Source organism: Mycetomoellerius zeteki, unplaced genomic scaffold (assembly GCF_001594055.1).
Source record: "Mycetomoellerius zeteki isolate Tzet28-1 unplaced genomic scaffold, Tzet1.0 scaffold85, whole genome shotgun sequence".
Classification (NCBI taxonomy): domain Eukaryota; kingdom Metazoa; phylum Arthropoda; class Insecta; order Hymenoptera; family Formicidae; genus Mycetomoellerius; species Mycetomoellerius zeteki.
Genome location: NW_017257883.1, coordinates 133,457 through 150,799, shown reverse-complemented (window position 1 = coordinate 150,799; position 17,343 = coordinate 133,457). Strand labels below are relative to the sequence as shown.

General features: G+C 34.9%; 2 protein-coding genes across 8 annotated transcripts in view; both read right to left on the bottom strand.

Annotated features, from left to right (window-relative positions):
• LOC108730159 (ankyrin repeat and protein kinase domain-containing protein 1) overlaps window positions 1-5,118 on the bottom strand; it is a 9,584-nt gene extending 4,466 nt beyond the window's left edge. Inside the window, exons 1-4 of one of the 5 annotated variants that reach the window (XM_018459671.1) lie at window positions 5,044-5,118; window positions 2,501-2,553; window positions 1,394-1,737; window positions 619-859 (exon numbers count right to left, since the gene is read on the bottom strand). In XM_018459671.1, coding sequence (XP_018315173.1) covers window positions 619-859; window positions 1,394-1,737 — 585 coding nt within the window. In that variant the 5' untranslated portion in view covers window positions 2,501-2,553; window positions 5,044-5,118. Of the gene's footprint in view, window positions 1-618; window positions 860-1,393; window positions 1,738-2,500; window positions 2,554-2,943; window positions 3,535-5,043 lie in introns of those variants that run through there. The other 4 variants (XM_018459667.1, XM_018459668.1, XM_018459669.1 and 1 more) reach the window with 4 other exon arrangements.
• A 9,643-nt stretch (window positions 5,119-14,761) lies between these two features.
• The window catches only part of LOC108730162 (broad-complex core protein isoforms 1/2/3/4/5), a 6,090-nt gene continuing 3,508 nt past the window's right edge, over window positions 14,762-17,343 (bottom strand). For 2 of the 3 annotated variants that reach the window (XM_018459676.1, XM_018459677.1), the window contains exons 3-4: window positions 16,024-16,471; window positions 15,651-15,940 (exon numbers count right to left, since the gene is read on the bottom strand). In XM_018459676.1, the coding sequence (XP_018315178.1) occupies window positions 15,663-15,940; window positions 16,024-16,471 (726 nt within the window). In that variant the 3' untranslated portion in view covers window positions 15,651-15,662. Of the gene's footprint in view, window positions 15,221-15,645; window positions 15,941-16,023; window positions 16,472-17,343 lie in introns of those variants that run through there. The other variant, XM_018459674.1, reaches the window with a different exon arrangement.

Below are 17,343 nucleotides of genomic sequence, written 5' to 3'. Positions count from 1 at the left end.
CTCTCTCGCATAGATGTTGGCTTCACCTCGGTATACGGGCCAGCATAAGCAATTCCTCTTCCAGTAGTATATATTCTGAGCCTAAGCCATACAAAGTATACCCAGTAAACGAGAATTGATTAAAATGGATTGAAATTTTATCTATCCGAATGCGTATTTTAAATAGCGAAAACTTTTTTTGGATTCAATTGGATTCAATTAGATTCAATTGGATGAAATTGAATTAAAAAACTTTCCTATTTAGAATTTTGAATTGAGCAGTATTCACGATGCAGGAAAAGCTGATATTATTTTTAGATTGAAAGGCAGAGAAATGTGCTTAATTCATGCAATGACTATAAATGAATAAAAATGCATTCCGGATTAAACGGGATTCATTTTAACATTCACAAATGCATATTTCTGAAAATTTGAATTCATTTCAATCCATTCTCGACTATAGGACAGTTATCTTGTTAAAAAGCGCCCCAGAAAAGATTTGAGAAAAAAGAAAATAGAACGTCTTTAGATATAGTGACCTTTTCCTTTCTCTTTAAAATGACTTTTAAGTGATTTTGAACTGATTTCGCGAGAAACACGATCTCGAGTTACAAGTCTTCTACCTCGCTGACTGTTTACCTGCGGCAGTCTGGCAGCCTTCATGAGGGGCGTCAGCCCGGCACGATCCCGCGTGTTCGGATGAGCACCGAAGGCTAACAGCAGCTCCATACACTCCAGATCCAAGGGCGACACCAGATTGATCTCGGAGCCGAAAAAATATCTCTTGTTTGGATTAGCGCCGGCTTCAAGCAGGATCCTCGCAACCTCAACGTGACGATTCCGCAGAGCCAGACGCAATGGCTCGTCGCACAACATGGTCCTAAATGTATAATCGCAAGAATATAACATATTGACAAAGCAACGCGTAGCTAATAAAGATTAACGTACTGCTCGGCAACTCAAAGAACACACCAAGTTAAGAGAAAATCAAAATGATTTTATTTTAACGTCATGAAAATTAAAACGATGATTTTTTTGTTATGAAATTTAACTATTTGTTGAATTTCCGTTCATTCCGTTAGGAAAGACATTTTGATTTTTTGTTGACTTTTATGTATTCCTTGAGGAGTTTCACCACAATAAAATTTTTGTAAATATATTATATAAAATAATATAATATGATTAAAAGCAAGAATTATTAATTGTTAAATGGCGTACTTTTAATTTTACACTATCATTCAACTATTTATGTCATTTAAAATCTTGTATAAAATCATATAAAGTCACATGCAAATCATATGATATTTAAATAAAATTAAAATTTTAGATTACGCCATATTTATCTTTCACAAGTATTTTAAAAAGTTTCGACGGTCATCAGTGATCAAAGTGGCAGTTAACGTAAAAGTCGCACCTGGGAAAAAGTTCCCCCGTATCCTGCCGGTGGTCCACCTTGGCGCCATACTTAAGCAGCAACTTCACCAGATCCAGGCAGCCGTGTTCGGCGGCGAGATGCAGGGCCGAATAACCGCACTCGTCAGTCGCGTTGATGTCGGCACCGCGCACAAGCAACAGCTGAGCGGCCTCGGTGTACCGCTGCCATACGGCATAGTGCAGGGGTCTGAGGCCCTGAGTCACCGGCTCGTTCGGTTTAGCACCGCATGCGAGGAGGATGCGGATCTCATCGAGCGGCTGCAGCCGTATTATCGAGTCGGCTAGCTCCCGTTGCAACGGGTTGGCGATGCACTCGGTCGGCATCTACATGGCGTAACACGAAAAGATACAGAGATAGAGAGGCGAGCTGAGAGAAAGAAAGATAGGGGGATAGAAGGATTGCGTAACGCGTGCATCGTATCGCACATTGGCAGAAATCACCGAGGATTTATAGCGAGACAGTTTATCGAGATAGTCTATCGATACATATAACGTTGTCGACGTTGAAGAAATTTGATTGTCGAATTTGTTATTTCTAATCTAAAATTGAGTTCCTCGCGGAAAGAAATTAAAAGAATCTTTCGCGAGACTGCAAAGACAGGACGCAAGCTGAATAAAAATCATTATGACGTCAAAATAGCTCCAAAATTATTATTAAAAGTAATCACTTTTTAGTCAGTAACGATTCTTTTAATGTCATTTTGACCGCATTACCGTAATTATGCCCAAGGAACACACTAAGAAAAAATCAAAATGACTTTATTTTGACGTCATGAATGTCAAAATGATGATTCTTTTTTACAAAATTTGTCTGTTTATTGATGTTAAGAATCAAAATAAAGTCATCTTGAATTTTTGTTGATTTCTGTGTTCTTTGGGTGCTTGGAGACAATGGCTATGTTTACACCGTTGCATTTAGGCCGCGGACTATACAATAGATGTCCTTGTTTATCCTGTAGGTTAAACAAAGACACCTATCGTATAAATCACGAACTAAGCACACGGTGTAAAACGTAGTTAATGGGGACAATACACGTGCACGACATGCACATATATTAACATGTATCTAACGCACTTTGATACGCACTTTATTATCGAGTCTGATTTGCCTTACACGACGAGCACGGAAATCCGACAAATCTGCAATATACAAGAAGATAGGGAGATTAATAAAATTCGACTCATCCACAATATTATACAATGTTAGAAAAATATTTGAACGTCGTAATTATTGTTTTAATAATTAATTAACCTAAGAAAAAATAATGAACCGTGTCAATTATTAATTAATAACAGTGGACGGAATTAATTTTTTAAACGAGATTCCACGTTTAAGAAATATATTCCTTTTCTATCGTATTTCTAATTTTACAATCTTTTCTACCGCAAACCGTAGAACTTATATAACAAAAATATAAAATCACAAGTATTAGATTGGAAAGAAATAAAAGTGTTGGTGAATGTAAATTAATAAATGTTACAGAATAAATTGTACTACAAAATATATGTTACACAAATATTCCATATTACGACAGAAAAGTATCTCCGGGGATACAGTACAGAAAAGACCTCGATTCCAGGTTCCGGACATCGCTGATAACACAATATCACCGTGAAACGCAGCCGCGCGAAGATTTTTCTCCGAGTTTTCTCCGACAGTCGATCCCGCAACGATCTCCGCGAGACACGATTTGGCTAACGATAGGTGAGTAATGCAATCGCTGTTCTCGCAGCGGGGAACTTCGCTGACGCGCGTCACGAGCACTAAAAGCTCTGCCAAGAGGACGGCGCAATTTTGGCGATGATGCCGGAAGTCCCGTGGCGTCGTCAATTGAAAATCACGCAGTCTGCGCCTCCGCGAACATCTGGCGCGCTACGCACTGCACTTCACAGCCACTTCAGTCACTTGTCCCTTTGTTACGCGAACAATCGCGATATTCAAGGTAACGATGGCCTGAGCAATTTTTTCGAACTCGAGAAGAGAAATATGCAATTTCAGGGTTTACCCTGTCAAATCTTCAGAAAGGTGCGAATTCACTTTCGATAACTTTAAAGTTGATTTTCTCGATTCCTCTCAATGAAGTAGCTTAAGTTTATAGTTGGAAATTTTCTTTTTCTGAGTCTATATTTTAATTAGATTCTAACATCAAGAAGGACGTCTTCGTCTAGTTACATAAAATTATAGTTATAATTATTAATTCAAAAACAAATTAATTCTAAAAAAAATAACGCAAGTTACTATGATAACGAAATCTCCTGTAAATTCACGTAAGATATGATAGATTCTAACATCAAGAAGTATGTCATCAGGTTAAATCTTAATTAAGATCGTCTGCGCAACCGAGCTTTAGATCACTATTACAGTAAACCCTTTAATTTGTGATCGTTAAATCCTATCGTAAAATTATATTTAAAATTAAAATTCTAATTATTAATTTGAACAAGTTAAGTCTAAAAAAAATAACACAAAAAACTGATATTATTATGATAACAAAACCTATAAATTCACGTAAGGCATGATTCTTCACTCTTGGATCGTTAAAATTGGCAAAAATAATAATCATGTATCGCACGACGTATTCTTAGTTTTCTCGTAAGATCAAGATCGATCCGACGAGCACGGTAACGACGCAAAAGAGTCGATATTCACTGCCAATTTTCGCCGCGTACATCTGACTATCGTAAACATTTAGTCCGAATTGATGCAAGATCTTGATAATACCGCGCAATTTGGTGTTATACTTCAAGTGGAAGTAATATGCTCCGTATATTACGGTTTGACACCTGTCGGACGCGATTGAGACTTCCGTTGTAAAACCGCAAATTGCTGAGCAGAAAAAGTATAAAGTATTAAATATATCGATTTCTAATAGCAAAGCAATGTATTATTAAACAATTATTCGCTCGATTCGAGTGATTTTATCAAATTATTAGTGCAATCATTTTAATAATTCTATACAGCGTAACTCTTTACATAAAATATTATGTATATGATAAAACGTGTTAGTAGATAAGCTATTAATTAAAAAATTTTAGTCGTCATCTTAGTATATATTTCACTTCGTCTTCCTGATCCGATTTAGTAGACGATGCCATATTTTTTTATCCATAGATTGACTTTCAGAGAAAAGAAATTTAAACAGTAGAAAGATAAAGAGGACTAATTGTCAAGCTTATACTTTAAATTTTTTAGAATAGATACAGTTTCCGAGAAGAGACAATTATTCAAAATTAGCCATAATATCTAGCTTACGTTGAAATTTCTCAGTAGTTTACCTTTCGATCTTGCGTCAACCGAAACTTTTACCATACCAAGGAAAAATCCTATCCCAAGAGAACATTCGATTTGACGCCCCCACACAAAGTCAAGAAAAAATCAAAATGACTTTTATTTTGATTCTTAACGTCAGTAAACAGTCCAATTTTGTAAAAAAGAATCATCATTTTGACTTTCATGACGTCAAAATAAAGTCGTTTTGACTTTCTCTTGACTCGACGTGTTCCTTGGGTCTCAGACGGTCGGTTGCTGATCGCAACATCCGGTATCGGTGATCGTATCGACGATGACGATCTCTCGTTCTCCTCATTCACGTCGTGAACTTGACGTTACTGCGTTTATTGTTTACTCACGTCAAAGACGGTGCGATGCTCCAGCATGTAGGAACGGTGTCACGAGAACTGCCTTCTTCGTTGGACGACCCGGTCCTATTTAAAGCCTCGCGAAGCGGCGCGACTCGCCGCCCGAAAATAACACAAAGGGCGCACTCAGAAGTCTTCGCGCATGTGTCTTTTGGCTGCTACGCAATTTTTGTCTTTTAGCGCGTAGACGCGTGTCCACCTTCGTAGCTACCCTTTTCTTCGCGCGCGCTTTTTCTTCCCGATCTTCTGAACCGCGAACGTCATCGTTTTCGTCATTGAGAGAAACTTCAGGGATGCCTCTCGCTCACGTGCTTTTGTTTTGAAAATATTTTGCGAGCTATCTTGCAATCTGCACAATAATAATGTATTTGCCAAAACTGTAGTGATAACACGTGATAAATACACTGAGCGTGTTACAAAGTTTCAAAATAATCATAACAAATATAAGAAAGCGCGCATCAGACAAACTTAAAGTTTAAAAAACTACGTTATCATTACGTACGCTTATTACGTAAGCTTGTAAAAATAAAAAAAAAACGAAACATTGTATTTTTCATTAAGCGAATTGTATTGTGCCTATCAATGAAATTGAAATCGTTATTTCAAGAACACTATGTATGATTGGCGCCGTCCGAGGAATTTGTTTACAGAAACAATAGCAGTAGCACTGCAACGTAAGTAAATGTGTTATAAATGGATGAAATTTTTACGGGAATATATGTAGCAAAAATAGTGATAACGAGATTATTATATTACTATTAAAATCAAATTGTTAATAATTATTTTATTTTGATATGTATAATAATTCTCGATGCAAATAATGAATACTTTATTTTTCTTCGAATATCCTGAGTCGCAGTCGGGGCTGCAGATCCTAAACGACGCATTTTCGTAATCGTTCGGAGAAAAGATATTAATACCTTGATAAAAATTTTTCTCAAAATTTTTATACGAATTAAAACACTTTTCAGAAACACTGAGAAAACATATCTTTAAAAAATTTTTTTTATATATGTGAATTCTGAAATATTTATAAGATTTTCAAGATTTCTCATTTAATAATTTTTGAGAAAATGCCTTAAACTTTTCTAAATTTTGTAAAATTTCATCAGAGAAAAATTTTATAGAATAAGAAATCTTAGAATATTTTAAAATTCACATGTATTAAACATTTCAGAAAAGACGTAAACTTTCTGAAAAATATTTTAATTTGAACATAAAAGATCTGATAAATTTTCTAAAAAAAATCATAAAATTTAGAAATTCTAAACAATTCTGAAAAATTATGTGAAAATTCTAAGAAAAATTTTCATTTGTAGGTAACTTTATTTAGGTATTTGGGACACCAAAGTACGGTTGGTGCCGCAACCGATAAAAAACCTCATTTTCGAGATCATGGATCATTTAAAAAAAAACTAGAATTGCGCGCGTCTTAGGTTAACAACTATAACCACTTACAATGCGTACCATCCTGTAAATATTCGCGACACACACGTGACAACGCACACGTGGCGGCACAAAGAGATCCATCCTTCATCCCTTCCTCGCCTCATCGGATACATAAATATGTAATAGTGTTGCAACAATTCTGTGCTGTTCTGTTGTCCACAACTACGTCTTTCGGAAAGTTCACTGATCCTCCGATCCGAAATTAAACCAAACCCCGTGATTTCTCTGAATTTCCCGGCTGCGCGCGGCCGAGAACATTCGCAGGACGGTGACACCGGAGTCAACGATGGGTATAGGAAGAGAGGTGTTTTCCTCTTGCACCTAGAGAAAGGTTTCTTTGATTCAAAGAAATGTTTCTTTGCTATACGGTTAAAGAAAAAATTTCTTTGATTTAAACGTCATTTCCTTAACCGTATAGCAAAGAAACATTTCTTTGAATGAAAGAAACCTTTCTTTGAATGAAAGAAACCTTTCTCTGGATGTGCGACAACAGAGAAGTGTGATTTTTCAAAGTAATCATTTCGGAAAAGATTTCGTATCAAAATCCTTATAAATTTTACGCGAAGACAGCATCGACTACAAAATAGCTTCTTCTCCGCATGAGAATGTGCGCGTAAGTATAAAAAGAAAGGAATCGTCTTGTATTATGGTCAATTTTTAATTACAGCCTTTCCTTGATATTCTTTTCGCTTATGAAAAAAAAATTATACAATGATACATCAAAGCTATTATCGCAAATTACCGAAACTTAAAAAATATCAATCCAATAAGATTCTGATCATATCAATCAGAATTGCGGTCATCGTAATTGATTATCTGATCATTATTTCAATGAAAATTATTTAATCAGAAATTTTTGATTTATCCATCTTCAACTTAAAATTTTCCTCATATAGTGTACAGAACTTTCAAATTACGTAGTATTACAGAGAATTAATTACGTTTGGATAGAAAGTGATACAAAGGACGATCTGACCACGCGAGGTAAACCGGTACGTATAGGTTGAGCGTCGATAGATATAAGCTAAAAATTTCATTCTCATGCGAGACCTTGAGAGACGTGAAAACAAGGTCGGCAACCGGAACGACACACGTAATAAATGAGAAGAAAACCGCAAAGACCTCTATATATCTCTTTTCATAAGAAAAATCCTGGTTTCGTCGACCTTTCAGCTCCCCGCAGTGAAACAGAATGAACAAAGGTCGTCGACATTCGCCGAACGACATACCTGAAACGCACGAAATCGACGAGAGGGCACAGGCACATATTTTTCAGCAGTACTTTTTATTAGGAAATACTTTGCACTTATATTAAATATCTTATACTCATTAATTTTAATTATAATAATTATTGTTATAGCATTGTCCTAACTCCCTACTAAGAAGCATGCTTTTTCACTAACACATGTTACACAATCTTAAAATTATAAGCCGATCTTCTCTGTCGCCAACTTTACTCTTTACTTACAACCCTTAAAATACAGCTCTTACAATACGTGATTCAATACAATATTTGTCGAGTGTATCGAAATATGCGCTGCGTTTCAAGTGACGATTCGGCAAAATATTTTGGAAATAGTCATATAATCAAATTCTTATCATATTGCAAATATTATGCACACGTATTGTGCGGAAGAATAGACCGAGGGGAAAAGTGAAACAACTTCTCTGAAAAAAGAATTGTTGAACGTAGTTCTTTGTTATAAGAATATTGAACTTGTCTAATATATATACACACACACACATATATATATATATTCCGCGTAGACGAGCGTCTTAAGTCTTTAAATCATCGAGGCTAAACACATACATACATTTATAATACATATATTATGAACCTATATATATATATATACTATAAATATTGTATACAGGTTGTCCGGAAATTTACGAATCAAACCACAGCAAGAAAATTTTCGAAAAATCAAGTAAAAAAAGTTATGTATAAATTTTTATTTCAAGCAGTAGCTTTTGAAATGTAAGTTTAGATATAATCAATTACAGATTAGACGATCACACTCAAAAGAAGTGTTTAATTTTAAAATATAAAAATGTTTTATTCTTGTTCTCGTTTTTTAAACGCTTAAAGATGTTTTAGTTTTAAACTCTTCACAATAAACAAAACACTATGTGTTTGGATTCATTGTTTAAAATAAAAATTTACATATAACTTAATTGTTTACTTAATTTTTTGAAAACTTTTTTACTGTTTTGATTCGCAAATTTCAGGATATACTAGGTCTGTTTTTTATTACTGCACTCTGAACCGATGCAATAAGTTGAACTTTTTGCACTGTGTGTACCAGTTCAGAAAGTGTAGCAATAAAAAACAGACCTCTTGTAAACATATAAATACATACATAAGTAAATATGTATACATACATAAATAAATATGTATACATACCGTATATATAAATATATGCATATCTATGTATATATTTATATTATGTACATTTACGATTTTAAATCTAAATTTGTCTGCCCATAAGAATCCTACGATAAAGTACCAATTATTGAAGTTAATAGTAATTAGGATAAAAAATTAGGAAAGAAAAAAGGACAATCGTTATCGAATAAACCGGCACGAATCGTCGGCGACAAACGCAGATTTCGTACATCTCTTTCGGATGACGCATGCTTTCGCAATGTCTTTAATCGTTCTTAATTCTCTCTCTCGTTCTCACTTTCTCTCTCTCTCTCTCTCTCTCTCTCTCTTTCGGAAGTCAGGGCTACTTTCAAAAATGTCTCATGTACACACACGACCGTCAAGACATCTTCATTGCGCCGGAAAGACCCGTTCTCTCCTACGCAACTCCGATCTGTCCACGCTCGAAAATTACATTCTCAGAGTCATACACTTAATATTCTCTCTCTTTTCTTCAGCTTTTGTTTTTATTTCTCACTGAACTCGTCTTCTTTTCTCCCCATTTTTACCTTCTCGCTGTACCTTACTATAACGACACACGTAACCGACTTTAATTAAGATCTTACACCCTGATGGTGATCTTACACGCGAATTATAAAAGCTGGTTTGTTGCGATCAGCAAAAACCGAACGGCACGGTACGTTCTGCGAATTGTATTACAGTCGCGGGACGAGTTCGCTCTGCTTCATTCCTCGTCCCTTATATGTCTCTTCTGTAGTCAGTGTATGTGTGTGCGTGTGTATGTGTGTCACGTGTATTTTTCGCGTACACGTATATTTTTGCCGTATTACACTGAATCCGCACGCTTCTCGCCCGTATTCAAATCGCGCTTACGACAACAACAATCCGATATAGAGACACATCGTCACTCCGTCACCGATAGTCGCACGCGAAACATATTCATACGATCATGTCACAGAACTGTCCTTGACGAGAAAGAGACGCGATGAACGAATAATCAATTGGCAAGTACAATCAATTTTTTTCGGCGTGGTGCGACGAAATGTCGAACGACATATTGCACTCGAAAGCGAAGATTTTGGTACGCCTAAGTGGGATCCCGATGAAGCAAAGAGCACGAATAAACGTGAACGAACAAACGAACGAGCTTGCTTCAATGTGTATCAATGTGCGAATAGAAACGATTAATTAGATTAATTAAATTTGCGCCAATCGTCATTTCTTGTAGATACATCAAGGGGAAAGCGAACGTTATGTTCAGCTCACGTTTATTCGTAGCTCTTGGATTCGTTCTTGAATTTATACTTGCGGAGCGTCTTCGAATACGGGCTCTCGACACAACAGCGCAAAATATACATTCGTGTAGTAATAATGAGTGTGACTAATAGGACTATTCTACAGAATCTAATGCTTAAGGATCTAACCGTTGAACGGACGCAGTCGAAGGCTTTCGCACGTGATGTACAATATAATACTGAATCGCTCGGGACAGTGTCGCGCGAGTACTGCGAACGGAACTGAGTAACTTCGGAGAACAATGATCGAAGCGTCGGCGGCGATTCGGCGTAATATGGCATTGCATAATCCTGATACATCATACAAATCCTTAATAATAATAACGTATTAGATTACTCTACAATTAGAAAATTGAACGGTTACAATTCGTCAATTCGTCTATTGTTGCTACACAACTCATTCACGAAACATCAAAGCACGTAATTTTTGTCGTAAATAGGCAAGCAACTATGTATTACTAATTCACTTCTTAAGAAGATTATTGAATACACTTGAATGCAATTGACTAACATATTTAAGATAACTGACTAACGTATTAAACATATTAAATCGTCACAACTAATATAGAAATTACGTAATAGGTATAGACTGGCAAGTGTATAATCTATTAATCTTCGAGTGTGATCTACTTAACGCTGCAAATAGTCTGTTGACCAATTAGAAGAAAGAATTTTACGAATTGACCAATCAAAGAATGCTTCAAAACATTTGCAGCATAAAGTGGATCGCACCCATAATTTCTAATCTACTCCATCAGAAAGAAAACGCAGCTAATTAAATCGTAACAGCATCACTTTTCAATTAGAAGTAAGAATGCTTAGTCTATACTTATTACGTTTATGGGAGTAACGCTTCCCGACGTAATACAGAATTATGATAGAAAAAGCGAATGTCGAAAATACTTCCGCAGAACATGAGTCAATGTCTGCTTTATTTTAATGTGCCCTTGTGATTCTCGTAGAAAGTATTACCTCGGAAAGTTTACTGCGTAAAGACCATAGAGCGATCATATTAAATCACTAAAAATAAAAACTTAAGCTAAAAACAAAAAATATAAAAATACTACATTATGTCAATATGTGGTATTGTTGCCAACTCAATGTAATCATACCTATACATATATATAGTCCAAAAGTTAACAAAAATCAAACGACAAAACATCCACCACAATCATATTGATTGCGCGAACAGATCTCTGTATGTCACGTGTGTATGTGTGTTGAGTGTTTTTTCTTTTTTTTTCTTTCTTGTTTTAATTGCATTGCCTATTTAATCCATTAGATATTCGGTAACTGTAAAAAAGACTTACAAATAAATGATTCGAGGTTCAATCGATTCTAGAGTTATGATTCTATCTACAAATAATAATACCATCGTAAAAACGGAGACCAAAGCGATACACAGTGTAATTAAATATAATATAAACTGCCTCAAAATGGCTACCTATTTACTGCTATCATAAGTGGCTATTATGATAATAGTCATTAAGTATCGTTCACACTTCTTTGATTGTGGTTTAGTTACATACTTTAAGACGTTATGATACATGTGAGTATGACACGGAGTTCCACTAAAAATATCTGTTAGATACGCTGAGCATTACTGACTTAAGCACTGTACTAAATTCACATAAAATTGTATTGTATTATTATTATTAGAAAACTAATTATTTTTCATTGGTTTGAAATACTGGTTTAATAGATCCGTATAAAACCTTTGTCAACTGGAACTCTTAGAATAATGATTTACACGATACCGATTCCTTGTTGGAAAGAATGCTATATACGAGTAAGTCATTACAATTCAACTCTTATTGGACATTACAACAGGCAACAATTGCAAGTCATGTTTTTAGTTCGTATTAACATCACAATATCCAATATGCGACTTATTTCTCTTTCCTTTCTCTTTCCTTTTCTTTTCCGATATATCGCTATATTGTGAAATGTACAGAGATAATCGAGTCTGTTAAATACGTAATGATCGCATAAAGAAATGATAAATGAGAATAAATACAATTATGTAAGATCTGTGACATATGTTTCGATTAATGTTCAACTTTAGCTTCTTGAGAATGTGTTCATCAGTCGGATAGCAGCAGTCTTACTGCAATTAATAGAAGCTCTAACAAGCCTTCTAAGTTAGATTAGTTTTTTCCTTTACATGTATCTTGTATATTGTCTAATATAAATAAATTAATGATCCAGTATGAGGCCAGAGAAAGGCAGTTACATACTCTAAGTGATAGATAAACTTTACTTTATCTTCTATGTGTTATTGTTCATATTCTTTCCTATTTTAGGCTGCTTCTCAGTTTAACTGTAATTTATTTTGCTGGATTATTGCGTTGCATGGAAAAATATGGCTTTATCCAAAATGCTATTTAACAAAGGCAATACATCGTACAATTACATTGTATGCGCGCCACAGTTGTTGTCACACAATTAAACTTCTTTGAAAAGGCAGAACCAGTGTCCGTAAAAACAACGAGAGATTCCCCGATTTTTACAGACATCAGGTAATTCTTATCGTCAATTACAAATGCTGTTATATTTGTACACTATGCATGTAAAAAGCATTACACTACATACGTCATGATCGTTCATCTCTTGTGATGTTCAACAAAGCTAAATGGTAAACTTCGAATAAATACCGGTTTTCCTCTTACTGTATAAGTTATCAAGGTATATATAGAATAAAGGCAGAAAGAAGAAACCTTCCTCGACAAAGTGCCTACAAAAATATTTATATAATAGATTGAGGATTGCTGTTTTCTAAGACTTTAATCTGGTTATATTAGCCACGTGTTACCAGTCTTAAACATAGTGACTAATCGATCATCATGGACAAGTCTTTTTGTCTTTCTACAACTGTATACATTTTTGATCTTTAAGCGTCACTCTCTGGTGCAGGGCATAAAGCGTGTCATAATTAAGAATCTCTTAACCCCTCCGTGGGGCATATTTAAAAATACGGAAAGATAAATACTCGGTAAATACGTACATGTGTACAGATGCCACAGATAACTTATCGAGAGCAAGCTGAGCTTCACTGAATCATATATAAATATGATGTAATAAAAAATAACTTATGCTACGAATGCCTTCTCGTCAAAACATTTCGAGGTCATTAAAAAAATATCGGTTATATGACATAGTCAATCTTCTTTTTCACTTTTTCTGTTTTTTTTTGTCTTTTCTTTTTTTTTAACTGTATTTTGTAAATCCGCATTGTCACGAACGATATTGATGCAGGATTCAAAAACGTCTCACACTATCCATATAGGCTAGCTACATCGGTCACTAAGTAGAAGAACGGAACACGGCTGATAATTAACCATACGCGTAGCGTTCGTCCACAGCATGAAGGAATTCTTATCTTAGATATATGAATATCCTATACAACTTGTATTCTCGTCAATAAACGTCTCATTAAGTGCGCTTACATACAAATCCTGCGTATAAAAAAGTCTCAAAATAATAAGATTTTAAACACATTTGTTCAACGCTTGATCTAATATTTTGATCTTTAGTGTTATTTCTCTTATAAGTATGACGCCATTACAACGCAAGCACTTATAAGTATGGAATTAATATTTTCGATATTAATTCATGATGGATGACGGATGGAGTTCCCGTACAATGTTGTATTTTATACGAGAACAAACATTAAAGAGGCAGCTTATTTCAAAGTTTTCAAAAAAGTATTTTCTTAAAAACTCTTGTTTTGTTCTAATTTTATCAAATTGATGTGTGCAATATCTAAAGAAAAAAATTAATTTACTTTTAATTAATTTACATTCAGTTTAAGATCTTTCAAGTTATTTACATCGTTATATTGAAAATTTAAATCTATACAGACTCTTACAATGAAACCTCGTGATAAAACGCGATTCGGGGGTATGAACGCTGCAACGAAGTTGCTCTTACTTCACTCCAAAATAATGAAATTCAAGATTTTAGTGGCTACTGGCTACTCCCCACTCATGCTACTCATAGCACAAAAGGAATGTTTTGTGCTATTTCGAGGTTCGTTATTACGAGGTTCCAACATATTTTTATCTAAAAATAATTTTAGATAAAAATCAAAACTTAAAGCACTGTCATTTAAAAAATTATAGCTTTTTTTCTAAGAACGAAGCGTCAATATATATCATAGCTATTCAACATTTTTTCTGTTTAAGATAAAAAACGAGACAAGAATAACATGATTATATAAATTATAAAGCTTCATTCTTTGTCTCTTTATTGTATTCAAGAAAAAAATCCCAAAAAACTTAAAAATAAACTACCTCTTTGAAAACTACCACACATCGCGTGGCACTAGCATAAATTCATGATTCACAATTCCTGATTCGCAATAAATTCCTGATTCACGGAAATCCGTCATGCGAAAAAGTATGCCCAAAAAAAATGAAAAAATATAGAACACCTTCCAAATAGCCGAGTAAATCAAGGACATTGAGGATGACACATGGAAGATGTCGCAAATATAAAAAATCGAGGACGTTAAGAGTATAAGAATGATTTCCTTCTAACACACACATCTCAATTTTGCGAAAGACACAATTATCAAATTGCCTTGAAATGTTTGCATCTTTAATTCTACCACAGCGAGAGGAATAATATTCCAACTCTCAAAACTCGGAAATAACATATACTGAATGACAGGTTCGAGAAGTAAATCTCTTCTTTGTCTCTGTATCTGTCCTTGATTTGTAGTTTAACGTTTGCACTATAGTGTACAAACGAAGACCATCAATGATTCTAATAATTCTCATATTTTCGATTTCGTTGAAAAATCGCTCTACTAGCAAACATCTCTTTCCATACGTACTACTTGCAAATGTCATACTGGTGAACGGAACGGTGAACCACGAATTATGTATTGCGTATGTTCCGCTAGCTTTACGTAGAGTTATTATAATATAATACATACTAAGTATACGATTATACTCCAGTATACTTTAATATACTCCATGGTACAATAATATGCATCTTTGTACTTAAAAAAAACTGGGTTTTTCAGGCAGTCTTCCTAAGGACATTGAATCCAACATAAATATGATGTAAGACACGATCGCCTGCAAGTTTTATAGCCCTTAACTTAATGCTGTGTCCGAACTTTTACATATGGTATCTTTTTTTATATACATGGAGCGGAGCTGTTCGAGACACAAAACTACACCTCCAGAACGCACACTGGGTCGGTAATGGCATAAATGCAAAAATACGTTATATGCTGTAAACATAGTAGTCTTGTAAACCAGCACGCAAACGTGCTGCTACGAATGAATAAGGCAATGTGAACTGAAAATAAAATAAAAAAAAAAGAGAAAAATAAAATATAAACTCAGTGTAAAGGAGCTAAAAGTATAAAAACCGACGAGATGGTCTGGAACAGCTCTATGATGCGTCGATAAAAAGTTTGTCGATTCAAAACTGAATTCTAAAAAAACTCACTACTTCTTTGTACAGCACTACGGTAGGCTGGAATTTAGGCTCTCTGGCAAACGGTAATTCATCATATGATACGGTGGACTGGCCGGACTACTCGGTTGGCTATTCACACTAAGATTGCTGGAGCCGCGGCCGCGTTTTCGCCTCTGCAAAATGCCCTTTCTGACCATGTAAAAGCGAATTGTGCTGATTGGTATCTTGTACTTTTCCGAAGCTACTTGAAATGTCATGCCGCGTGCCACCATGTCCGAAGCTTGTTTAAGTTCCTCTTCCGAACGCCTTTGTCGTCTTTGATAACCTTGAAAAATATCAAAATGTTTAGCTTTCATAAATGTGACATACAAGTAAAATGTCAAATACAAAATTAGGTCAAGGGCTCACCTTCAATCGCAGGGAATGGGGAGCTAGGATTACAATTATTACTGGATACCATACTAATGGAATACGGTTTGACATCCTGCTGTTGTACAAATTGTTCATCCGGCTCCATTTTTACCATTCCCGTAGTTTCGGTAAGAGTCGCTTCGCAAGCGCTAAGAGCTTTTTCTAAATGTTGTAGCGCTTCGCTATGTTCCATGTTTACGAAATTGGAGGAATTGGGATTTTGTGAAACAGGAGGTGTGACAGAGGATGAGTTGTTTCCTGTGCTAGCCATTGCCGTACATGAGAGAAAGTCAGAGGTACTTTCATCATTAGATGAAGTTTCCACCTTGTAGTTGCTGTCACCGGGGGTAGGAGTCGACGGTGTAACAGGTGCATTAGAATCACATGATTGTGTATTGCTCTCATTCACTGTGTTATCGCATCCCTGAGTGGATAAGCCACGAACCTATCGAAGAATATATAATATATTGCCCAATGTTTTTACATATAAGACAATATTCACACAATATTATATTATTATTACTATTAAGTAGTAATATCTATAAAATACACAAAGCAATATTAATATTTTACTAATATAGTAATATAATATTTACTTTTATAGAAAATAAATACTAATATAATATTTACTTTTATAGGATTCTTTGTGCGTTTTAAATTAAAATCTATGTATTTATAATCTTTACTAGAGTTGTAATCCAATATACACTGCCAGTACCAAAAATCCATATATAGTTCACATTACACATACAATAGATTTTTAATACTGACAATATACATCAAAGCACAATCTAAGGCCAATATTCATAGTCGATTCTTATGTTCAAGTCTTAAGTATAGTCTTAAGATGTCATGAGTCAATCCCAAAATCACAGCATCTTAAAATATTGGTTAAGATAATCTTGAAATAAGAATCGGCTATGAATAACGACCTAACATAAAACTACTGCTAAAAGAATTAAAGAAAAATTGGCTGAAACAAAAGAAGTTATAGGGATACTAGCTGCGTTCTGTCTGTTGCAAATCGGAGGCACCCGTATTCGTTCTATTCTATATTCATCGAATTCAGTGAACAAGGATAGAATGATCACAAATGCCACTGATTTAACCAAATGCAACTATTGAAGCGTAACGCTAGAGCATTTGAATCCACATTAGCACCGAAGTTAACCTATGCAACGCATAAGGGTGGCAAAATTAGGAAGGGGCGGCATTTTTGAAAAGAATTTCTAAAAAAATTGCTGAATCATGCAAATAAAGGCGGCATCCTAATTCGGCCCTGTAATTGGATATGAAATACTGTCAAATAAGTGCAGA